Source organism: Strix uralensis, chromosome 16, assembly GCF_047716275.1.
Source record: "Strix uralensis isolate ZFMK-TIS-50842 chromosome 16, bStrUra1, whole genome shotgun sequence".
Taxonomy (NCBI): Eukaryota; Metazoa; Chordata; class Aves; order Strigiformes; family Strigidae; genus Strix; species Strix uralensis.
In genome coordinates this window covers 2,224,695-2,250,423 of record NC_133987.1, presented here as the reverse complement: position 1 = coordinate 2,250,423, position 25,729 = coordinate 2,224,695, and the positions used below count along the sequence as shown (strand labels likewise).

Genomic DNA, 25,729 nt, shown 5'->3' with positions numbered 1-25,729 from the left:
AACGCAAAGTTGCAAGAATACCTAAGTGGAATAGGGGACAAGGTTTTTCTGATTAATTATAATTTCTTTTTAGGAAACTTTTTTGTGATTATTAAAAGCAATATCAAATCATAATCTCAGGTTTTTGCCAAATTTGGAATTTATTTTAAGAAGCTTAGAATGTAAATATTTCACTAGTGTGGAGTACTGCGTGTCCTCTGGATTTGAAAGAAATGATTGTCCTCTGGGTTAGTTTTACTTCAGATATTTCAGTTTAATAATTTTGTTTTCCAAAATGCAGGAATTAGCAAAGTTGTCTCTAGCCGCGTTATCTTTAGTAAAATTGTAGCCTTATATTCCCCATAATGAAGGTAAGTCGTAATTCAAATCTTCTCTTTTCCTGCTGTTTTATTTTTTAGACACTTTCATAGAATTTTTCTTCACAGGCAGTATCAGAATTTGACTGTCATGCTCAGCTTCACTGCTGTATATTTTATACAAATTCAGTGCAGTTTTCAGCTGTCTTCTGAAAGTAGCCCAAATGACAATGGGAAGAACTAAAGCAATGGAATGGAAAATGTGGCTAGACTAGCAAGCTAAATACTTCCTAAAAATTTAGTCACTGACTTGAAATCATGCCAGTTCCAGTTACCATGGTCATGGCTTGGTTTTGAATTGTAATGATTACTTGGTTGCTTTGTAGTTTAAACGTAACCTTGAAAACTCTTGCCTGTTCTGCAGCCATTTTTGGCATATCTTCAATATGCATTTTTCAAGTTCTATTTCTCACTTGTGTCAGGGTTTTTCATATTGCACTTAACTGAAGAGCTCCATTATAGACTAATAGATCTAACAATCTCAAAATTGTATGGCAGTTACTAAGAAAAAGGCTTTTTCTCCTGGTTCTGTTCTGTCTTAATTCCTACTGTTTTGTGAAAGTCAGTCTGATTAGAAAAGATAATGACTGCTTCCCCTTTTTAAGGGGAACTTTTAAGGTATAAGTAACTTTCAAGCTTTGTTATTGTTATGAGTAATGTAAATATTTTGTTAACTTTTACAATCCCCTTATAGTTCTGTTCTAACAAGTACTCTGTGCAGTTCAGGTGCTGATCCATCATGTTGTCCCCATGTCCGGTTAGAGGACACTTACCACAACATGATGCTAACTTCTCTAAATTTACCTTAGAGGGAAAGAGGTTTGTTGCAATAAGGGGGTATAGATGGGTCTCTCTGCCTGCCTTTAACCTTATCTTTATACAAACATTGAATTCTGAAATGTTTTTTTCTCTTCTGCCTGTGTCTTACCCCTTCTTTATATGTGAAAGCTAGGTAGTTTAGGTGAAGATGGGACTTTTTGATACAGGCATGCACTCTTACACAGCCATCCTCCTCTACTTTTACTCCTTAGCTGACACTCCAGCCTTCCATCCCTCCAAATACAACAGTCTGCACTGCCTGCTTGCTCCCTTGTGGTAGGAGAGATGTGGTAGGACACAGCCACAACCAGCCTTTCGCTACTGAATGCGAGACGGTTTTCGTCTGCTCTTCCCACCAGCTCAGAGTTAATCATTGCTCTTTACATGGTTGCCAGAAGACAGAGGACTTGCCCAGAGGGATAGAGGAAGTTTTGGAAGGAGTGGGAGGAAGAGATGAAGGCTGGCTGGAATTTTCCTGAGACTTCTTGCGCTCTTCTCCTTTGGCAAGTAAATACTCCCCATTTGAGGCCTGCTGGCTTACAGTAGCTGTTGGCACAGTGTCAGGAGCTATGCACCATTACACTGAAGCACACTAATTCTGTTGGTTTTGCAAGCACAGTTAAGAGCTGGTCATGCTCTGGCAACCTTGACAATGCCCATTTGCTTTGCTGTCATTTTTTCTTGCAGCATCTAGAGCTTTGAAAAGCATAAGCAGCCAGACCTACTTGCAGAGTCAGCAGATTTATCCCAGTCAAAGTATGTATAAGAGTGTAAGCTCAAATCAAAAGTTCTGGCAGTCTGACTTCCATCCTCTAGCCACAGACTTCAGTGAGCTTGCTGAGGAGCACATACTCATCATATTCATTAGTTTCTGGAATGGACAGTAACTTCCAGAAAGAATAATGGTTTTCTGATGAAACCTCTAAATAAGCCTGTGTCTCTGAATGATGGAAAATAAGACAGGAAAGAGTAAGGAGAAGAGAGAAGCTTACAGGAAAAAGGACAGCCAAGATGTAACTCTGCATATCTTAGAAGTTGTCTCGTATGATGGAAACTTTACTTAACCCTCCCTTATATAAATATAAGCAGCTCCCAAAGGATGGTGGCAGAAGGGGGTAGTTGTTGCATAGTGGAGACTCCTGGAAGCACAGGATAATAATAGTTTCTCTACTGATATGGCCATGAACAGAATGGTTCGTATCTCCGTGCTTTGGTCACTGCTAAATAGGATTAAATTTCACTTCTCCACAAGTATCTTATTCTAGGATTTGAATTAAAGATAATGAGTTTCCCTGTGATTCCCAGGTGGAGAATGGCAGAAAAACGTTAGCTTCCACGGAGCTGACATCGTCTCTGTGATGGACTGGTAACCTACTGTTACTGTCTTTGCGTACCCTGAAACACGCTCTCGGCTCACATTGAGAGGTATCATTTCCAAACGTCGCAAGATATCTCGCTTTCAGAACTGAAGTCGGGACAATGTGTTGCCTCCTTTAATTACAGTCCGAGAACTAGTTTCAGATGTGGAAGAATACAACGAAAAGAAATGGTGAGCATTTCTGTATTGCTCTTATGTTGTACAAAGATGGCTCAAAAAGAATCTTCTTTTTATTTTAAAAAAAAAAAGTAGTAAATATTTGGTAGAAAAGAGCCATCTAAAAGCCTTCTCTTGGAGGGCTGCTGTCTGTTGCTGTCAACCTTTTAAAAGAGGAATTAAATTTTGGAGTTTCAGCCTGCAGTTCCAAAATACCCAGATTAATATTTAGTCAGAATTTAAAACTGTCTGAATTAAATGTATGGCTGTCCAAGCTAAGTGTATATTTACCAACCTCTGTCTACTTGAGGCAAAATGTTTGTTTTACTTTCCTGTAGTAAAGTAGGGAGGATGAGTTGTCTGTTCTGATGTTGTATCTACCTTATGAGTTTCAAATCATTTTAATTGCACTTGTTGTACGACAGACCGTGCTGATAAATGTCAAGTTCCATGCATTCTCCAGTCTGGTGACACAGAAATGGCTAAGGGTTCTTTGGAAGCATTTCAGTAACTGCTTTTGTTGATTTAACCTTGCTACGTAATGTCTTAATTGTACAAAACAGTTTTATAGGCCTGTTGCGTTTTATAGGGATTGTCTGCCTTTGCAGAATGTGCAGCATTGATGGCCGTGTGCTTCCTAGCTTTAATCTGACACTGAGGACACGTTGGCAGAGACATTCCAGCACTGGGCAAACCTGTTGCCTGCTGTTAGTGCATTTTATTGTATCTTCCTTTCTAATTTTGCAGTGATGTGATTAAAGCTGATTCAGATATGGCCATTAGTGACTGCAGTCATGCTGTCTGCTGGGACACAGGGGTACTTTAAAGCTGGATCAACTGGTAGATCATGTAAACACATGGTTCAAGGAACTAGAGGCCAGAACCTGATCTTTCAGCTGCTGGTGCTATTGCAGTAGTGTGCGTTTTTAAAATCTAATATTGGTGATAGCAGGCCCTCTAGAGGGTGATTTGATCATAGAAGCATGCACAAGGTCAGGACCAGAAATCCAGTGCAGTACTCAAGAGAATTAAGAAGCAGTTTCATGAAGCTGTTTGAAGCTGGCTTGAGCCTGTACTGCAGCCAGAAAGGGTGGTTCTGCCCTGCACTCATCTTTGTTCTGGCACTAATCTGGCTGACCATACAGCTGCACATCTTGCTTATCCAATGGAAAAGAAAAATTGTACCAGATTAACAAACTAATCTCAGTGACTGTGTGGCCACGCTAGTGCTAGTACCAGCACAAAGAAATCACTGGGAACGCATGGCTGTGGCTAGCAGTAGGTTGGCATATCTTGTCACTGGCCACACAGTCTTCGGACAACGTAAGCTGCTCATGAGACTGCGTCCTTGTGGTATAAATAACAGTTACTTCCCCAGAGAATTAGAAAGAGGGATTGCAAACTGAACAGGCTTTACAATGGATATTTTTGAAGTGGGAGGCTTCTGTTCTTCTAAGTGAGAAGTTAACATAAGGGTCCATGCCTCAGCTTGGACCTTCAGTTCGGGAAATCAGCTTCCTGTGGAGAAGTCCTGAGAATCAGCCCCTTGGCTGGCCGTTGATAAATTCCTTCAGTCTGAGTTACTGACAGAATGGAAATAAGGTTTGGCTTAAAAATAAAAAGGCACGTGTCTTTAACTTTCCTTGCTTTGGGAAACAGTTTTGGCATGGCAGGATCAAGTTGAATGTATGTGTGTGTTCCTAAAGAAAATGGGAGATTACCTGTTACTCAAGCCTCTATTTTTTTACTTTTGCAGAAAAAGCTGCAAGTCATTTAATGACCAAATAAGGTCTCCATTCTCATGATTTATCTGATATGCTTCTCCTGGAGCCATGGATGAATACAACCGCTTTGTGGATTGGGACAAAATGGATGTTACTGTCCAGAGCCAGGATGCGAAGGAGCTGACCTGCACAGAGTTCCAGGAGCTCAAGCAGCTGGCCCGCCAGGGCTACTGGGCCAAGAACCACTCTCTGAGAGCCAAAGTGTACCACAAACTAATTAGCAATATCCCATGTCGCACAGTGACCCCAGATGCAAATGTGTACCGGGACATTGTTGTAAAGATTGTTGGAAAACGTAACAGTAGCTCCCTTCCACTACCAGAGTTTGTGGATAACAGCCTGGTCCCCACGTACTGCTTGAATGCAGAAGGCATCGGGGCAGTCAGGAAGATTATATTGTGCATTGCGAATCAGTTCCCAGACATATCATTTTGCCCAGCACTGCCTTCTGTGATAGCTTTGCTCCTCCACTACAGCAAAGATGAGGCAGAGTGCTTTGAACAGGTTTGTCGCATCCTTGCTTGCAATGACCCGTCGAAGCGGCTCATCGATCAGACGTTCTTGGCTTTTGAGTCCTCCTGCATGACCTTTGGTGACCTGGTTAACAAGTACTGTCAGGCAGCACACAAGCTGATGGTGGCAGTGTCCGAGGACGTGTTGGAGGTTTACTCCGACTGGCAGCGGTGGCTCTTCGGAGAGCTGCCTATGGTGTACATTGCTCGGGTCTTTGATGTGTTTCTGGTGGAGGGCTACAAAGTTCTCTATCGTGTTGCGCTGGCTCTTCTGAAATTTTTTCACAAAGTCAGAGCCGGGCAGCCCATGGAGTCTGACAGCATACAGCAGGACATTCGAGCTTTTGTGAGAGACATTGCCAAGTCAGTGTCTCCGGAGAGGCTTCTGGAAAAAGCCTTTGCTATCCGCCTTTTCTCACGGAAGGAGATCCAGCTCCTGCAGATGGCCAATGAGAAGGCTCTGCAGCAGAAGGGCATCACGGTCAAGCAGAAAAGGTAGGGCTCTCATTACCAGTAGCATGAGTGGTCTTGTGGGTTTTCCCAGTGTGATGAGCAGTCACTCGGTCCTGGGTGACTGGTGCAGAAGCTCAACTGGTACATGCTGGTATCTCTGCTGTATTTTTTTTCTCTGCAGAAAAAGTCAGCGGCCCCAAAATTAAGCATTGTTGGGATTGCAGTGAGAAGTGTAACTGAAATGTTACTATACAAGAGAAACAAAGCAGTTTCTCACAGCTTAGTGATGAATTTATAATTACTTTTTACAGGTACACAGTAACTGGAAGTATTGTATCTCAAAAGTATCTTTCAAAGCTGTTTTTAAACTAAAAAATATTTTAGCAAAGCTGGAAAAAAACACTGATAAATTACTTGGAAGAAAAGTATCCAAACAAATGTGAAAATTAATTCTTAAATATGAGATTATTTGTATAAAATGTCAATTTCATGCTGACCAGTGCTGTGAATTCAGCAGCCTCTGTAGGCAAGCACTGTCCCAGCTGGAAATGTTTGCTTAACTGGTGAGTTATTTTAACAGAGTGAGGAAGAAGTAGGTCTTATTTACGGGTTACTTTTTAAATTAATTTGACTTCAAGCTTCCTGGAAGTCAAGAGTATAGTAATCATATGTAGGAGTTGACCTATTTTTATGACAGATTCATGTACTATTAAAAAGAATGATTTTACAAGAACCATGAAAGAGAAGAGTGAGGATGCTCATCCAAGCAATGACTGCATTATCACAATTTCTTTTCAGAAATGAGGGGAGGAGAAACCAGCTGTGAAACTAGTAATTAAAATCCTGCTCCAATGTGATAGTAAAAGCCCCAATAATAAAAAGCTTAGCTGAAAGACCTGGCCATGTATATAAAAAAAGGCAGCAATATATTAATCTAAACAAAATTAGTATCTTGCCAAGTGCAAATGTATGTGCAGGTAAATACTGTTGTTGTAGCCATGGTTTGTTTCTCTTAAGGCCTTCTGTGGCTGCAGTAAACTTCTCCCAACCATTTTTGAAATGTGAGTTTATGTTGAACAGCTTTATCAGCTATCCTGACCTCTGAAGGGAGGATGACTTCTAGAAGTCTGCTGGGGTCAGTAAGTGTGATATCTAGCACTTGGTATTCTAGAGGGACAGTCTTTCATTTTCTCTAAATCTTCACAAATCAAAAGGTATCAGTCACTGATGTATTAGGATCTTGCAGCCAATTGTGTTGCTGAGGAGTTACAGTAGTTGCAAACAGATATCATTCCATGGTCTTGAAATATATACCTAGCAGATTTCAGCCTATAAAATAAGATAAATGTTAGCAGAACCTCTTTCATGTACCTAAATAAATGTAAAGGTCCTTCCAGTCTTTTTTCCAATGGTTTATTTTTAGATTCTCAGTTTGGTTTACAATTAGCTTGTGCTTTACTTTGCTCATATCTTGGAAGAGACTGCTCTGTCAGTCTCAAGTATTTCAAGGCCTTTAGCCACTGGAATGTCACATCGGGTAGAGTTCAGACCATTGTATTTGGGACTCACCGCCAGAAGTATTAACTCTTCCAATGTGTATCTTTTCTTCCTGTAGTGAAGTTCAGCAGAGTTGTAATACCCTTTTTGAGTATATTCTTCAGCAACAGAATGAGAGCTTTAAATAAAATTTTAAAAACCCAAAATTTAAAACAATAAAACAAAACCAAACAAAAAACCCCAACCAACCACAGAAGCTCCAGAAGCTCCTGCTGTGTTAAGTGTTGTAGAAGTATTCTTGCTCAGAAAAACAGTGATGCCTTCAAAGCAAAATACAGTGAATTTGTACTCAAATAATGCCGGTAGTTACTGCCTTACCATCCAGAGTTGCTAATGAGAAACTGTTATCCTCTCTCGGCTGCTTTTGTAGAGATCCTGAAACTTCTCAGTGTCCCCTGGCATGGTACTGCTGTGAGCTTGGCTCCGTTCAGATCCCGGTGTAGGCAGATGTGGGTGCTGGAGAAGGGAGCTTTTCTCCAGGGCTTGATAGGATATGATTTCTCTTGTCCAGATGTGTTTGGTCTGTGCAAGGGGATGATGAATTATTTTCCAGTCATGTAACTACAAGCAGGTAGCAAAAAAGGAACAAAAAAAATAGAAATGGGAAATATTTTAACCTGTCTGTTTGTTTTTCTCATTCTTGGTGATTCGAATCAAACCTTGCTTTGTTTCTCTCCAGGCTCCTTTCATTCACTTTGTTGCAGATGTAGGAAATCACTGATCTTTTCTATCTTTTTTTGTCTTTCTCCTCATACATTCTCCTTCTGTCAATTCTGTACCCACTGCACCCCTCCTGTTTGCAGTGTTGCATCTCCCAAAAGGTACGTTAAAACACTTGAATCTTTCCACTTTGCTTGTTTCTTCTGTCTTTGGCTGGTTATTTTTTCCAAGGCTGTCATTATCGCTTAATGCTGGGGCAGGAGAAGCAGGGCAGCAATTATAGCATCCGATTGCTGTGTAACATCTCCTGATCACACTCTTACAAAGTTAGTTCAAAGCACCTGCAAAGTTGTAAGATAAGTGATCGTGGGCCCAGCTAGTCAGCCCAGCACTTCCATACAGCAATACCAGCCTGTGTTTTCCAGAATGGAAAAGAGTAGTGTTAATGGTGGGATAGAAGTCCTTTCTACACTGGGCAAAAATGTGGTATTTTTTTCTTTTTTAAAACATCTCAAGTAACGTGTCTTCAGAACTGTTGGGTGTTGTCCCACATCCAAACCTGGTATATGCTTTTGCAATAGTTGTGAGACATACTCAACTTTTTTCTCCTTTGCAAGCTTTCTGCAGTTCATTGGAAAGATGTTGGACTGAACCCAACTTGGCACAGTCCTGGAAGTGACTTGTCTCTATTCATACTAGATTATATTTATTTTTAAGTAGGTAGGGTTTTTTTTAGAGGCAAAATGATAAGACTATTTTCCTGTGGTCAAGGAGGTCAGAGTTACTCAGCCATATAGCATTAATGATTAATGAAGTCATTCATCAAATCTTGGCCTGAAAAGCAAATCTTAAAGAACAAAACCCAGTGGATTGTGATACCTGATAAGCAGAGAACTTGGAAAGGAGAAAGACTGCCCTGTCAGTATTGAATACCACAAGATGTACGAGTTTAAATTAATTCATATACCTTTAAGAATCTTCTGGCCTTGTTGCAGGTGCCCTGAGTTAACTTTAGTGAGTGATGCACACTAACATTTGTACTAATTTATAAAATCAAAATTTGAATTAATTTCCTCATGCTTTCATGACTGAAAGAACACCTTAAAGAGACTTACCAAAGCATGTTTCATATTATATCCCATGTGCCAAGGATTTTACCTCTAATAAATCAGCAGGCTGTTAATTCCAGACAAGCAAATCTTCAATGTCCATGTATTTTACTGTAGTTACAATGTTCTGAAAGTAGCAGAAAGCCTTGATTTCTGCTAGAAAGCCCATAGTTTGGGTTTGAGGGGACTTAGGTAGATGCAGGGTGTCTGTTGACAGTGATCTCAACACAAGATTAGGTTTCAGGCTTATACACCGCATAGGACTTACATTGCCATTTATGACTCAGAAACAACATACCACTTCTACCATGCCTAACTGAAATTATAATGGATTTTAAAGATAATGCAGACACCATAAGATTTGACCCAAAACAAAGTAGAGCAGGAAGATGTAATTCAGTGAGTCATACCTTGCAGCGTGGTGTTTGTTGCCGTGGAATATGTACAGAGTATATCCACTGTGACAGCTGCTACCACATGTTGTCAACGTGGGCTTTATCTTCAGGAACTCCAAGGTCTCCGAAGCATATTGTATTAATGATACAGCTGTAAAAACAACAGTCTTACAAAAACAGCAAATCAGCTGCTTTATTAAACACCTAATTTGTGCTACTTTTCTAAATTGAATGTCCTTTGGGATGATAACAGCTGAACATGTTTTTCCAACATCAGTAATCAATAGAAAGTTGTCATGCCGACCCCAGTAAGCCAACATGAGGAACTGATGAGAATGCTAATGCAGGGTAAAATCTTAATGAATTTGTTCAGTTCTAGTGGTGGACTTCAATGCAGTGCCAGTCCAAATTCAGTGTTCTCTCAAACTGCTGTCTTTTTACCAGATAACCCTGAAAGACCTCTAGTATGGTGAAAGCTAAACTTAATTTTCATCAATTGATATAGACCAAAATGGTTTTTTTTTTCCCTTAGCTAACTTGTGTGCTGGTCATTTTCACTCATTTATTACTTTGAGAAGCAACTACCCCACTGAAGGAGATGATTTTCAGTGTCATTAGAAATACTGTCAAAAATGAGAGGATGAATAAACGTTAGGTACCTGTAACTCTAGCTGCAATTTTCTGAATCCCCCTAAAAAAACTTGTGTTTTTGTTAAGCAGCACAGAGTTTGGTTTGATGTAGGTGCAGGCTGTGTATTGACACTGGTCTCGACACAGGATCAGGTTTCAGTCTTAAGCACCTGCAGCTGTGATTTATGGCTGGGAAATAGCAGGTCATTTTATTTCAAATCCTTCAAGTCAAGCTGTGGCCTGGGTTTTACTGACTGGATGGTGATGTTAAATATAAAATGATTCACCATGGTATTCAAGGGGCAGGAATGGCATGCCTGGAATAGTTTTAAGCAGCCAATACAATGGTAAATACTTTCTCGTAAATCAGAAAGATCTGTTTGTAAAGGTGATATTCTACCTACATGGAAAAGTTGTAGGAAGACACAGGGTACTGGAAGTGAGGTGTTACCATGAATACTGCTGAACACAGGCTTCGAGTGGGGTCTGGGTCGGAGAGTCCTTAAATCAGCAGTTCATAGTAGCCAGGAGAAGGAACAGAGGCAAAAGAAAAGGTGCACTGAGGTTGAGAGCCTTTTAGGAAGTTAAGTACTTATGTGAGCTGCTTGGGCAACTAAACTTAAGTGTGGAAAATGTACAGACCAAGCACAGAAATAACTGAGGCTTGCTTGTTTGAGGTTTAGTAAGTTTAAAGCTATTTTGATATTTGCTACTAACTCTTAGCCAATTTATCATCATTACTTTTCCTCCAGAAATTCACTGTAATAAATTAGTTGACTGCCCTGAATGTTTTTTAATTCCTTGAGTGTGAGAAAAATCTAATTTCGGATGAACTGAACCCAAGGCTTTATTTCTCAGCTCTGTTCTGCAGTGCCACCAGTCTTTAGCTGCAGACCAGACAGGACCAGGAGGGCTGAGACCTAAAGTAAGATTCCAGAGATGTGGGTTCAAGTCTTGGCTCGTACTTTGCTTCAGCTGAATCTCTCCTGTGTCTCAGCTTGCTCTGTTTAAAAGCATAAATAATGTCCTAGTCAGTGATGCTCTTAAGTTTTAAAACCCTTTAATAGTTGCAGCTTGCTTAAATAGGTGTCCGTATAAGTTCCTTGCTAATTAAATAATGCAGGGTAACAGTGCAGGTAGTGATTTTGTTCCTTTTGCTAGAGGAAGCAGTAATTCATTTTTTTTAAGTGGGCTAAGGAGTCACTTCATCAGAAATGCTGACACTAAGACAGCTACAGTAAATTTCAGAAAGCCTTTCCCAACGTCTCCAGGCAAGCACTGCTCTAAAGTCCAGTGCAAATGCTGCTGATTTCTTGGTGCTACAAGCAAGAAAAATAATACAAAATGTATGGTTTGTGTGTTTTAGGGAGTGTGAGCTAAGCTATTCAGATACATGCAGGTATGCAGTATTGATGTCCTCTTTATGTTCCATGAAACTAAGGGGAACGAAATGTGTAATTGTCCAAAAAAACCACCAGAAACTGGCAAATACTTGCAACTGAACCCTTGCATGCAGCGCAAACCGCCTAAAGCTTTGTTTAACTAATGGCTGGTATCTTGTGTAAGTTCCTATGTCACTTCCACCATGTACTTGGCTGTCACCTTGCATTTCAAAAGTCTTTAACATCAGCTGTGGATGCAATAACACTTGTTTAATCCCCAGGCTTTGAGTTTGTGTGCTTATTTAATCTGAGAAATGAAGACTGCTTAAGATGATGATGATTAGTGTTATTATTATTATTCCCTTCAAGTGTTTAAAAGCCACAAGTCAGCTCTTATAATTAACTCCGACCCCTCTGAGGGGTATGGGGGTTTGCTTTGCGGTGTGTCTAGCATTCCTTCGTGTTTTCAGGCTCCATCTGTAACCATGAACCTAGGAACTTACTTGGTTCTTAGTGAAATGGAAGTCATTGGTAATGACATGTTTCCAAGAGGTGGAACTTTACAAAAGGTTCAAATATTTGCCTTGGATTGAAATTGCTTAGCCTGGTAATACTGATTCCTCTAAGATTTCTGAGGGTTTTAGGAATTCTCTAATTCCATGGATACAGGCAGGACCTCAGAGGGGGAAAAAGTACTACCTCTTCCTCTCAGATCCTGGCCGTTTCTTTAGGTGTTCTGTTCTCTATGCTTAAATACTAATGCCAGTAAGACTGGCTCAAACAGCAAATATAATTTGATCTATTTAAGGTCATGCTTATCCCAGCTGACTCACCATGGTGGTGCAGGCGACAGCTGCCATACAGAGGAATTGCTCCAGGTATTTCAGTAAGGCCAGATCACTCACTACCTCTTGAGAATTATGTTAAACTGCAGTAGTTTATTATCTTCGCTAAGTCATGGCCTTCTAATCCCATGGGCTGGAGCTTTGAACAATAGCATATCAACCAGGGCTTTGTAGCGTTCAGCTGTCTTTGCGTGTTACTGTCCAGTAATCTGAAACTTGTTTTGTTGGTAAACTATTGTTTCTCAATGTTTGTTTTGTACTTTTCAGGCAGAATGTGCACTTAGCAGTTCATGCTGAGAACTTCAAGTCTGAAATTGTCAGTGTGAAGGAGATGCGAGATATCTGGTCGTGGATCCCAGAGCGATTTGCACTTTGCCAGCCCCTCTTGCTTTTCACCACCTTGGAACATGGCTGTAGTCTGAGCCGGTAAGGAAAACCTTCCCCGCTCTGCCCTACCGTAGGGCAAACAAGAGCAACTGGTGAACTGTTTGCTGGATTGACGAAAAGGCTGTGCCTAATCAGAACTTGATCTGAAGAGTATTATTAGCGATGGCATGTAAATGTGGCAAATTCCTATTGGCTACAGCATTTGACCAGGATACCTCACATGCCATTTTAAACTGTCCAGGACCAATTGGAAGAGTCAAACTTGCATCAGTTCACAGAATATGCTGGTCTGAGACTGATTCATTCCCCACGGGGTATGAATGGTTTAGCTCAGTGGCTGCTCTGCAGGCTCTTTTGATAGATAACCACATTCAAACTGATCCTAAGAATAAGGGAGCTGGAAACTGGAGATTCCTTTACCTATGAATCTGTTGTTATTTTTAAAGTGGGATAAACTACATATGAGTTCTCCTTGCACTTGACACAGAAGACTATAATCCTATAGCTCCTACTAATGACTTCAACATCTGCAGTTGAGGTACTGAGGTGGGGAGTGGTCTGCTGTCCCAGCCCCATGGGCCTGTGAGGAAAAGCAAACAAAGAGAATGCATCATAATTATTTTCTATGAAAACCAAAAGCTCTTCAGACAACTGTAGTCCTTGGGGCACAACTTTTTTTAGGTTGTCTTAATTCAAAATGCTGCAAAATGCCACTGTTACAGAATCACAGAATCATCTAGGTTGGAAAGGACCTTGAAGCTCCTCCAGTCCAACCGTTAACCCAGCACTGACAGTTCCCAACTACACCAGATCCCTCAGTGCTGGGTCAACCCGACTCTTGAACCCGTCCAGGGATGGGGACTCCCCCGCTGCCCTGGGCAGCCCATTCCAGCGCCCAACAACCCCTTCTGGAAAGAAATACTTCCTAATATCCAGTCTGAACCTTCCCTGGCACAACTTGAGGCTATTCCCTCTTGTCTTATCACTCATTACTTGGTTAAAGAGGTTCATCCCCAGCTCTCTGCAACCTCCTTTCAGATAGGTAGTCTTCTAGTTACTCTGCAGAGGCGTAAACAAACGTACAGAGAACTGCGTAGAGAAGAACTGCTTAAGAATATTTGTTTATACTCAACTCTGTTATTTATGATGAACTATAGAAAGCATTTGCAGAAATACGCTTAATCTTTGGATGTCTTTTCTGCCATGCCATCAGCTGGAGGAGGAGGTGGTGACTGACGTTAAGGAGGAAAAGAACTGCAGTTGGTAGTAGTTGAGTGCTCATTTTTGTGTACTCTGCACTTCAGGTTCTATTCTCACAGCGAGGGACATGAACCAACTCTTCTCCTCATTAAGACCACAGCAAAAGAGGTGAGGTGAAAAGCTACTAAATTAGGTTTTTAGACAGTTGCATAATGCTGTATTGCACCACACAACTGTTTATAATAAAATGAAGAAGCAAGGGGCCTGAAATTTCTTGGGGTTTGGTTTTGGTTTTTTAACAATACATGCTTTAAATGGTTCCATTTGTTGATGATGGGACTGTGCGTTCTTGGGTAAGTCTTGTAAACTAGGTCTTGGTCAGCTATTCTTTCTGCTGTAAGTAGTGTGGGATGATGGACTAGAGTAACTCATTTTGCTCTTGGACAGACTCTCTTAATTGCAGAATCAGAGGGAGAGTCTGGGGAATTGTGTTAAGAAACTCATGATTCATAGAAGATATTTTCATTTTCTCCAGGATATGAGGAGAGAAAGTAGCAGAACTTAAATGGTATGAATATTGGACTACATAATGTGGAAACAAAAGCTTTAGCTTCATCTAATTCTTGTTAAAAAAAATAAATAAATAAAACAAGAAAGCTGTGAGAATCTGAGGAGGAATGCACACAGGTGCCTTACCTAACGAGTGTTGCTTCTCTGCTCTACTGTTTATGACAGTATTGGACAACATAATGTGAAAACAGAAACATTAGCTTCATCTCATGCTTTTTTTTAAAAAAAAGGCATAAAACAAGAATGCTTCTCAGAACCTCTGAAGGAGGGCACATAGTGCTTCCTGTAATGAGTGTTGGTTCTCTGCACCACTGTAGGTGACTCCTAAATATTCTGTGTATAACATTAAGCTATTATTGCAGCCTGTGGGCTTATGTTCTCCTTATGTTCCTGCAGGATTACTGTCTAGCCCCATTTCTACACTTACTTGCATCTACCTAATGCTAAGGCTCCAGGCTGTTCCATAGTTCTGTGTATGGTTTCTGGCCATCCCAGGCCTGCATTGACATGCCAGTGGCTTATAGAATGCCCATGGTATCTAAACGGAAGAGGGAAAATATTTTTTTATTATTTTGCTTCTTGTCCTGGAGCATATTAAAAGTCTAGCTTTGTAAGTGATACTGGTTTTTATAGTATGGTTCGTTCCTCTTAAAAAAAAAAAAAAAAAAAGTCCAATCAAAAAAGTAGGAGAAAAGTGTGGGGGTTTTGGTTTTTTGCAAAGGATTGCATTCATCCTTTATTCGTAAATAATTCATCTGTATTTACATTTTCGTCTTACATATTCGTCTGTAGTTACATTTTAGAAAGAAGAAAATTTGCCTTCTGATTTTCTGTCTTTCATGTATTCCGGGCATATCAGATCAAGAGTTCTGCACCATCTTTTTGTTTACATACATGATTTATCGATGTAAAAAAAACCTGCTCTTCAGTAGTTTTGTCCTAGGAGCTCTGCTTGTAACGCTGGTGGAGGCTGAACAGTAAATGTACCTTAAAACAATTCTGTTTAACCATAGTTTCTGGGAGAAAAAAAAAAAGCAGAGTTGCTTTCATCCCATTCTTGGAGCTTCATTGTTTGGTCTGTGTCCACTTGGCAGTGATGCTTATTGTTGGTAGCAAGAAATTCTTCTGGTGCAAACAAAAGACTCCACAGAAGAGCTCAGCCCTCTAAGGCTGTGTTTTTCTTTATTGGCAGCTAGTGAACCCCATGCTGTTTGAGTAGGCTGCTTTAGATATCTGAGCTAGTTCAGCACTGGCTTAGCTAAACTGATTTTAACCTACAGTTTGAAATGGAGGAAGCCACCAAGGCTACTGTTTATGACCAGAAGATGTTCAGGCAGAACTGCTCATACTGTCACCTGCGACAATGCTGTTGCTTTGGATGCCAAAATGAGGAAGTGGAAGTCAGGCTTTACAAGTTTGGAGTGATTTGTGTTTTGGTACCTGGAGTTATGTTGGAACATTTCTCCTTAAAGGCCTCAGAGATATGAAATAATTTATGAAACTTGTAGGATTTAAGGGTATCCACCAGTGGATTAGAGCAGTTTAAATCTATCTTTAGATATAAGTACTTGTGCTGCCCTTAATCCACTGATACAGAGACTTTCAAAATCAAACTAAAATAAAACCTCCAGTTCTGGACTCTGAAATGTTGATATCAATAGGTTTAACACACTTTCTTCTGCAGTGGAAAGCCTCCTGACAGTGCTGTTTGTGCTAGGTCTGTGGTGCTTATCTGTCAACTGACTGGAGCGAGCGCAGGCGAGGAGGGAACAAGCTGAGTTTCTTTGGAACTGGAGAGTGCTTTGTGTTTAGGGTGAGTAAAATTCTATTGTCGCTACCCAGTAGCAAGGCAGAACGACTGTACTGGTGTAACTCTTACTTCCCTTCCACTTGAAGAGGCTGGATTATATGCCCTCCTAGTTTATAAAGTCTACAGAATTCTTAATTTGGAGGAGAAAATTTTACTTTTCAGTTTTGTGCTAACCCTTTTTCTCCCCTTGCACAGAATATTTTCTTAAAAGATATAAGAAGGTAACTCAGAAAACACTGCATCATTTCTTCAATCACCTAAAAAGCAAAGGTGTAAAGAAAGAAAATAACAGCTGGCCTATAATCGCGCAGGTGGAGTCTGAAGGGCTGGAACGTTCTTTGCTGTGCAGAGCTCTGTGTAGTGCGTTTGCACTAACTAAAACTTTGCTCTTCTCTACCGCTGTGCAGCTGCAGCCAGAAGTGGAACGCTACGAGTGGGTGATCATAAAACACCCAGAACTGGCCACAACTGGTTCAGAGCCAGAAAATCATGCCTCACCGGCTTCCAGCACCCTCTCTTCCGGCCGTGTCCCATCAGACCCCTCGGATCGCCTTTCCCCCTTCTTATCAGCTCGGCACTTCAACTTGCCTTCCAAAACAGCCTCCATGTTCATGGCTGGCAGCAGTGAGTGCATCATTATAGGTAAGTCAGTGTGAGAACTTGAGCAGATATCCTACCAGCTCTTCCTATCTGCCTAGATAAGAGAGTCACCTATATTTACCATATATGTACTTCAGTATCACTACAGTTAGAGATAAAAGTGGCCAAAACCTGATGTTATTACCCAACAAAAATTTTCTGTGGGAAGACTTGCATATCAAGCATTTTAGAGTAAGATAGTAACTCATAGCTTTAAGCACAGCCATACCTTCATGCTGCCTAATTCATGATGAGAAATATTTCACAGAATCACAGAATCATCTCGGTTGGAAAGGACCTTGAAGCTCCTCCAGTCCAACCGTTAACCCAGCACTGACAGTTCCCAACTCCACCAGATCCCTCAGCATTGGGTCAACCCGACTCTTGAACCCCTCCAGGGATGGGGACTCCACCACCTCCCTGGGCAGCCCATTCTAACGCCTGACTACCCGTTCTGTAAAGAAATGCTTCCTAATATCCAGTCTAAACCTTCCCTGGTGCAACTTGAGGCCATTCCCTCTTGTCCTATCACTTATTACTTGGTTAAAGAGACTCATCCCCCCTCTCTGCACCCTCCTTTCAGGGAGTTGTAGAGGGCCATGAGGTCTCCCCTCAGCCTCCTCTTCTCCAGACTAAACCCCCCCAGTTCCCTCAGCCGCTCCCCATCAGACCTGTGCTCCAGACCCTGCACCAGCTCCGTTGCCCTTCTCTGGACACGCTCGAGTCATTCAATGGCCTTTTTGGAGTGAGGGGCCCAAAACTGAACCCACTCATTGAGGGGCAGCCTCACCAGTGCCGAGTACAGGGGTGAGATCCCTTCCCTGTCCCTGCTGGCCACGCTAGTGCTGATACAAGCCAGGATACCACTGGCCTTCTTGGCCACCCGGGCACACTGCTGGCTCATTATCAATCACCCCCCCAGGTCCCTCTCTGCCTGGCAGCTCTCCAGCCACTCCTCCCCAAGCCTGTAGTGCTGCTGGGGGTTGTTGTGGCCCAAGAGCAGCACCCAGCATTTGGCCTTAGTGAAACTCCCCTAGTTGGCCTCAGCCCATCGCTCCAGCCTGTCCCAGTCTCTCTGCAGAGCCTCCCTACCCTCGAGCTGATCAACACTCCCACCCAACTGGGTGTCCTCTGCAAACTTACTGAGGGGTCACTCGATCCCCTCGTCTAGATCATCAATAAAGATGTTAAACAGGAGTGGCCCCAAAACCGAAGTTCTTGGATAGTTCTTGAAGATGAACTGACTTTGCACTGAGGCTTTTAAAACACAGGGTAGACTCTAAAACTTGTTAATTCTCCTGAAACTTCATTGGATCTGTAGTGCTGCTGACTTTGGCAAAAGCCTGCTTAGTAAAGTTGTCACCTAAATGGGGTTTCCAAGGAACAGGTATAAAATCGTAGTTGTCCTTTTCCCAAAAAGCTTTACTTGGCACTTGTTAGGAGAGCAACTAGCCTGGCGATTTTCTCTGTAACATCAATTGTTGGCTGATTTCCCACTTAGCAGCTCGTGCTCTAATCAGCTATAAGTTGGGCTGTTCCAGTGTTAGCTAGGCTGGTGAGAGCTTCGGTGTAACTGTATCTAAATTAGAAATCACTGTTAATGATGTATCACAGATATTTCAGAGACCTTTACCGTTGAGCGTATATCCCACCAGCTCTTTCTGTCAGCCTTAGATAAGAGTGTCACTTATATTTACCATATATTACACTATGGGTAGTAATAAGAGAAATACAGGCTTGGGTAGTAGATATATAGAAAGGAATGTTGTACACGATTCCAGCTGTAGACCAGCATTTCCACCCTTCTGACTCTTCAGATGGTTTTGGTAGCTGTTCTTAGGCAGTTGCCCTGTAAGCAATACAGGAATCTTCCTTTTTGTTTTCCTAACAGATTTCTGTCTAAATTTACTTCACTTCACTGCATTCTCTGACTGCAAGCTCTCTGAATCTTGACATAGACCCACAGATAATCAAAATGCTAAAGCTCGTGTGTTTTATAATCATAGAGTACCAGGTTGGATCCTCTGGTCCAACCTTTCTTGGCAAAAGCACCGTCTAGACAAGGTGGCCCAGCACCCTATCCAGCTGAATCTAAAAAGTGTCCAATGCTGGGGAGTCCACCACTTCCCTGGGGAGATTATTCCAACGGTTGATTGTTGTCACTGTGAAAGATTTTCCTCTTGTGTTCAGTTGGAATCTCCCCAGGAGTAACTTGTACCCATTACCCCTCATCTTTTCCATGTGACTCCTTGTGAAAAAGGGAGTCTCCTTCTCTGTAGCCACCCTTTCAATACTAGAACATGGTGATAAGGTCTCCCCTAAGCCTCCTCTTCTCAAGGCTGAACAAACACAATTCTCTCAGCCTTTCCTCATCTGGCAGGTTTCCCAGTCCCTTGATTATCTTTGTGGGTCTTCTCTGGGTCCTCTCCGGCCTGGCCACATCTTTTTTTGTATAGAGGGGACCAAAACTGAACACAGTGTTCCAGGTGTGGCCTGACAAGCTACTGACTAGAGTGGGATAATGACTTCTTTATCTCTGCTGGTGATGCCCTTGTTGGTGCAACCCAGCATCCCACTGGCTTTCTTCGCCCCTGCAGCTCACTGTTCACTCCTATTGAGCTTTATCGTCCACTGGGCCCCCCGGGTCCTTCTGCACAGAGCTGTACGGTGGCTCTCCCTTCCCCACTCAGTTTGGTATCCTCAGTAAACTTCATCAGGGTACACTTGATCCCCTCATCCAGATCACTTACGAACATATTAAACAGCTTTGGGCCCAATATCAATCCCTGGGAGACCTCACTTGTGGTGGGTGATTTAGAAGACCAATCCAGTGCTGATACTTACTGATCTTGTTCTTCTCCCAGCTTTGATTTTTGACTAACAGAATTTTATTTTTTTTTTTTATTACTGGAGGAAAAATATGCAGTTGTTAGCTTCCAAGATCCTCCATCACTGAAAAACAAATCTTAAATGCAGGCATTTGAGTCAGGCTGCTTGTTCTTACTGACTTGCATTACTAGGGTTTTTTAATTAAAAAAAAAAAAAATCATCCAGTTGTGATAGTGTCATTTAAAAGCTGTACATTTGATCATACTCCGTTACACATGAAGACAGCAAGCAAACATCACTTAGGACCTCCACCTCTTCCCATGAGAAGAGCACTTAAGTCTTTTTTTGGGTTTTTTTTGTATAGCAGTTTCCCTAAGAAATGCAGAGACGCCCTTACACTTCTCTTTATCTCTTCACAGGAGGTGGTGATGGCCAGGCTCTTTACCTCGATGCAGATCTGAACCACGGAAGAACCAGCCACTGCAATACTTTCAATAATCAGCCATTGTGCTCTGAAAGTTTCCAGATATCTGTATTGGAGGTGTGGGGCTTCAGAGACACCATGAGTGGCTGATGTGACTATCAGTAATCAACTCGTTTTTCAATTGTCCTAGGATTCCCAAGGCAAACTCCAATGCAGGAGCCAGGTTAGAATATAATTTCTGCTGGGCTCAGTGTTTTTTGGTAATTACTAAGTGGTGCACTTGAACGCAGGGCTTAGTTGTTTACTCTTATTTTATTTAAAACAGGTCAAGGTGAAGCAATGTATCTGATTAACACCATAGCTAGAGATCTGGATCAGGTCCTGTTATTGGGTAAAAATGAAAACATAATGATTTCAAACCATCCTAAATGAGTACAAGTCCGTATCACAGGACAGGTTTGCAGTTCCTCAGAGGCACAGAGCTGGCTGAGGTGTACTGGAGAGCCGTGTGCCACTGGCACCAGTATCTGGCTTGAGCCAGTAATAATCAAATGTCTGCTCACAGGGAACATTGGTGACCCCAGATTTGACGTAGAACAGAGTTCATAAAATCATTGCCCTACTGTAAGCAGACATTGTGCAGACAAATCAGTACCATTTTGTGAGTTATGAAAGCCCTCAATTGACACAAGAACTGTGACTGCTAGTTATCCTTCTCCTTGTACCTGAACCCTTGACACATTCCAGTTGCATCTGTGTGAGGAGTTGGCCTCTGAGAAAGGCATCCAGACTGGACAACGATATCTCAAAGGCTTGATTTTGTTTACATTCCTATTCCATATCAGTATAATGGCTTCAAACTGACTCATGTTTCAGGCAGCTGAAAGCCAGAGCATATATGCAGTGCTCAGAAACTTCCCTTTCTTCATCTTTCCTGGAAGCTAAAACGGAGCTTTAAATCTGGGAATAACTGTGCTGATATCCCTACGTGTTTGGGGAATCGGGCGTTGTGATACAGAAGCTTAATGCTCTCCCCACAGGTACATGAAGGGAGGTGGGAGGGAAATCTTCTGTGTAATATTATTCTGGGAGTGGATGAGTTTCCCAAGAGAACTCTAGGCGACAGTGTTCCCTCCATATCACGAGTCTTCCCAGTGATGAGATCCTGAAAAAGGTAACTTTTTTTTGCCAGCAGTGTTCTGGTAGGGTTTGGATGATGCAAAGAGGCTTTTGCTCATTCCTGAGAACTCGTACAGCTCTCTGCAAGCATGCTTAGATGTCTGGAGGCAGTTACCCAGTGTCTTTGTCTAAAACTTGTGGTATATGCTGTAGAACTTCTCGCACATGGAGTCACAAGTATATAAACATCATCCAGAGCCTATGGCAGGATGCTCTCAAAGCTTCACTGGGTAATTTGCTAGTGAGATGATTTACCACAACAGGTAGAATGAAGGGAAAGAGGAATTGCTGGTTTTTCAGCAGTTCAATCTAAAAAATTGATTTACAGTGGGGGAAATGTTATTACTACTTAAACCTGAAGTTCATTAAAAGGAAAAATTAAACGTTTATAGTGATAAAATCTCAGCTAGGCTAGACAAGGTCATATTAATATTCAGAGGTCACAGGTGAGTCTTGTTGGTAATGTTGGCTTGTGTAGCTTGCCATCAATGAAAATACCCTGTGTCTTGGTAAAGTGTTTCCTCTTGCAAAGTAAACAAACAAACTTGGCAAAAAATGTGATTTGCTTCTTAAGGTGCCATTTTGAATTTTTGTCAAAATAACTTTTTGAAATACTAGACTGCATATACAACAGTTCAAGATGCCTTTTGCACCATTTATATTTGCAATTAGATTACTTCACCCTGTTTGACAGTCAGCACTGGGCCTGGCCTCTCTTTCCCACTTCCCACTCGGTGAATGCTCTCCAGCTGTCTTTTCATAGGTGTACTGTAAGCTTGATTGAACTGGAAAGGGAGATCTAATTCAGTTTAGTTACGTATTTTGATGAGGAAGAACTCTAATAGTCATATCTGGCTTTTTACAAATACTAGCTGATGCTGCTTTCTATTATTTTTTTTAAAGCTAGCTGTATCACTTTGCACTTGCTAGTATCCCATAAGCTTCGTCAGACAAAAGAAGTCATTCAGAAAATGTATCCCATTTAGCATCTTCTCTTAAATGTAGGTGGCATTTCAGTTTTGTCTGTATCTCCTCTCTTTCGAGCTTGTCTGAGGTGCCCTTGAAAAAAACGAAAACCAAAAAAAACCCAAAACAAACCAAAAGCACAATAGCGTTAATTTTCAGCTTGTTGTTAGAAATTCCCTCAAGCTGTGTGTTGGCAGGATTTGTGGGACTTTAGTATTACACTCAAAATGAATCTTTCCTGCAGCTGGCAATGGTGATGTGATTTTCTCACTCCCCGTCCCTGCTGGATGCAGCTACGTCAGCAAAACCCAAGTACTGTACCATGTCTTAAGCCATATCTAAGAAACACCACTCCTTTCCCTGCTCTGTTCTTAGTGCACGGGGATTTGGGTGTTTGGAATCAGAAATAAGTCATTGTTGCTCAGAAGTTCATCACAGGATATTGGTGTGAGAATCTGAGGAGCATTACGCAAGATCCGTGAGGTTTAGGCATCTGAGTCCTGAGTGTCTCTCAGAAGTTGATCGCAGGCCTCAGCTCAGCTTCTCTTGTGCTAGATGAGTACAATTCTGACCCCCCCTGCAGCAAAGGGCCACAAAAGAGCCCTTTTTGGTAGCTTAAAGGTGCCCAACCAGTCTTTCGCTTGGGACTAAAGGTAAATCTTCATTCTTAAAGACCTTATGCTGGGTGGCTGGCAGTGTCCAACAGCTGCATTTACAACCACTTGGAGCACACACTATGCCCAGAGCAATTTGAGCAAAGACCTACATGAGTCTGCAAATCACAGCAGGGGGTAAAAGGGTTACCAGGTGATCCTCCTGTTGCTGGGTATTTGTATTCCTCTCAGTCTTGAGGCACATGTCGCAGGGATGGTTTCAGTTGGATGCAGCACTACCCTGCTCAGACATCCTGCAGCACCAGTGTGTGTGTTTTAAATTTGAATAGCCTGAATAAGCAAGAGGCTGCAATAATCTAGCAAGAGGAATTGTACAGTGCAGTGTCATCTTCATGCAGTCCTTTTGTTCAGTAAAAATGAATGTTCCTTTTCATGTGCAAATCCTTGTGCAATTCTTGTTATGGTTGTGACACACCTTGGAGGAATAGCATTGTGACTTGGTTCTCTTTCCAGTAGTGAAGAGGCAACTTTATGGTCTGTGTAGTTAATGGTTGTTGCTGACCAAGTGTATATCAAAGTTCAAGTAGTTAAGCCAACAGTTTGTGTTACATGCAAAACTCTCGAGGCAGGGGCCACAGGCTGGTTTTCAAGACAATTACGACAATGGGCGCCTTATCAGAAAGTTAAAATTATCTGAAGTACCCCAGCTGTGAAGTGCTTTGGTCACCTTGGAACTGAGCAACTGTGGATGTAGTTTGTAGTCCCGCTGGCAGCAACCACAGTGTCCCTTGATCAGCTGTTTGGCTGAAGGCTGAGCGTTAGCTACCACATTTCTTCAAGAGCATATTTGCTTTCCCAAGAAGCCAGTTTTGCTTTGTAATATTGTCTTGAAGGCAGAGAAGACTCGGCTAAACTCCTGATGTCAGAAACTTGAATTTATTGTAAATGGCATCTAAGCTGTTTCCGGGTCACAGGAACTATTTCCAGCTGTCAGACAGGCTGGACAGACTTCCTCACTGCACCCAAACTGTCATTCATACGGATCATACCCTTCAACATGCTCTCTTTTCTGATGAAGCATGTTAATCAGCCTTCTGTTAATAGAGGCCAGTTAGCAAAGGGAAAGGAAAAACTCCCATTTCCTCTGTGTTGAGATAACCAGACAAATTGGAGGGGCGGGCAGTGCTGTTCTTTAAAGAGTTAAACTTCATGCCAATAGAGATCTGTGTTTAGCCATGAAGGGTGGCACTCGCAGGTTGATCAACTATTTGTGTGTGTGCAGTGAAATTGTGTACTTTGTCCTTGGAAATCCATCCTCATTTTTGATGGGGCGTGAGCTTCTCTGCTGCTGACCCCACCGTTGCCACTGATGCCACAGCCGGTGGGGACCCAGAGCTCGCTGCAGCCGCGGCACGGGCAGAGCTCAGCTCCTGCCACTGAGGCCTGGAGCCCAGTTGTTGGATAGATGGGAGGCTTGGGCACCCGGCTGCTGACAGTGAGATGCCTTTCTGTGAGCACTCTCATGAATTTCAGACTATTCATAGTTGAGATGAGTGTGCATATTATTTGGGGTGATGTTTTTCTTCAGATGAGTGGTGGCTTGCTGCCGAATTGGTTCTGTACCCTATCATTGGAATCACTGCCCTACATTGATGGTATTTTTGTCACTGTGCAGAATCTTGGATTATATTAAAAGGTGTTTTGTGGAGGCTGCTGACTTTGTCCTTCATTTGGTTATTTTCCTTCCTGTAGACCTCACAGCAAATGGCCTGCTGAAACTGAGAAATAAACCTTGGAGCGGGTATTCTCTCACATGCACTCACAGAATCACAAGATTGTCTTGGTTGGAAAAGCCCTTGAAGCTCCTCCAGTCCAACCATGAACCTCACCCTGACCGTTCCCAACTCCACCAGATCCCTCAGCGCTGGGTCAACCTGACTCTTCAACCCCTCCAGGGATGGGGACTCCCCCCCTGCCCTGGGCAGCCCATTCCAACGCCCAACAACCCCTTCTGCAAAGAAATCCTTCCTAATATGTAGTCTATAAATATCCACTCCACTATAATGAAGCATTACACAGTTCCTGACCATTTCAGGAGATTTCACAAGGCTTCCACCAAGATCAGGTGCCAAACTCACTGTAAAAAAAAAAAAAAAAAAACAAAAAAACAAACCAAACTTAGATTGGCAAATTCTGAAATGAGCGTTCTTCCCTTTGGCAGGGCCAGACAGTGTGTTTTGCCCCAGCCCAGCCTGGGTTTCAGATGGAGCTTAGAGGTGTCTTCTGACCACCAACACGTGTAAGTTGCAGACCAGACCAATGGTGCAGGTTGCATCCCCTGCACGTCAACACCGTCATGGACTCGGCCACGGTCCTGCAGCCGCTGTACATCCCCAGTGCTCGCACTAGAGGCTTTGCCTGCCTTGTGCCAGCACAAACGTGACTGGTGGCAGCTGGCAGGCAGCTCCGTCACACAACTGCTCATTTAAAAGTGGTATTTTTCTTCCTCTTGATGGCTTGGTTCTAACCTGGATCCATTTCCTGCCTGTGTCCCTGATAACAGTGTGGATGCTTTTTGCCGTGGTTGAAAGGAGTGTTTCTAGTTAGCAGCACTGGTTTAAACAAATATTCCTGTTACTTAAGCCTAGTCTTTGCCAATGCCTGAAAATTAAATGTAAGACTTGTGGGAACTAGAGGAACTTACTGGTATAGTTGGAGGATATCAGAATCCTCTGGGCAAAATGACTGGAAAGTCCCCAGGGGCAATGACCAATGAAGTAAAAAAAGCTTTTTGAGTTTCCAGTAAAATTGCACTAAATTCTTGGGGATTGAGTGAAACTCCTGGCAGACAGGAGGGGAACAGAAAAAGAGAGAAAAAAAACCCAAACCCCAACATCTTCCTATACAACAGGGGCGCCTCCTGTGCTGCTGCACACGGGTGTTTCCAAGAGCAGAGCTGTGGTCTGAGGCGACGCAATGGGGAAAGGGGGATTGCTGAGCTTGCGGAAACAATTCCCAGATTGTTTTCATGCCAGCTCTGCCCTGCCGGGAGGGTTCGCTGCACAGAAAGCCTGT

The 25,729-nt window shown here is 42.3% G+C and overlaps 1 protein-coding gene across 15 annotated transcripts in view; it reads left to right on the top strand.

Annotated features, from left to right (window-relative positions):
- The window catches only part of TBC1D24 (TBC1 domain family member 24), a 33,398-nt gene extending 9,030 nt beyond the window's left edge, over nucleotides 1-24,368 (top strand). For 7 of the 15 annotated variants that reach the window (XM_074885423.1, XM_074885418.1, XM_074885417.1 and 4 more), the window contains 9 exons: nucleotides 1,388-1,678; nucleotides 2,481-2,724; nucleotides 4,466-5,500; nucleotides 7,819-7,836; nucleotides 12,304-12,462; nucleotides 13,728-13,791; nucleotides 15,911-16,006; nucleotides 16,411-16,645; nucleotides 19,891-24,368. In XM_074885423.1, coding sequence (XP_074741524.1) covers nucleotides 4,542-5,500; nucleotides 7,819-7,836; nucleotides 12,304-12,462; nucleotides 13,728-13,791; nucleotides 15,911-16,006; nucleotides 16,411-16,645; nucleotides 19,891-20,045 — 1,686 coding nt within the window. In that variant the 5' untranslated portion in view covers nucleotides 1,388-1,678; nucleotides 2,481-2,724; nucleotides 4,466-4,541 and the 3' untranslated portion in view covers nucleotides 20,046-24,368. Of the gene's footprint in view, nucleotides 1-1,387; nucleotides 1,683-2,480; nucleotides 2,725-4,465; nucleotides 5,501-7,818; nucleotides 7,837-12,303; nucleotides 12,463-13,727; nucleotides 13,792-15,910; nucleotides 16,007-16,410; nucleotides 16,646-19,890 lie in introns of all 15 variants that reach the window. The other 8 variants (XM_074885425.1, XM_074885422.1, XM_074885427.1 and 5 more) reach the window with 6 other exon arrangements.
- Nucleotides 24,369-25,729: the final 1,361 nt, after the last annotated feature.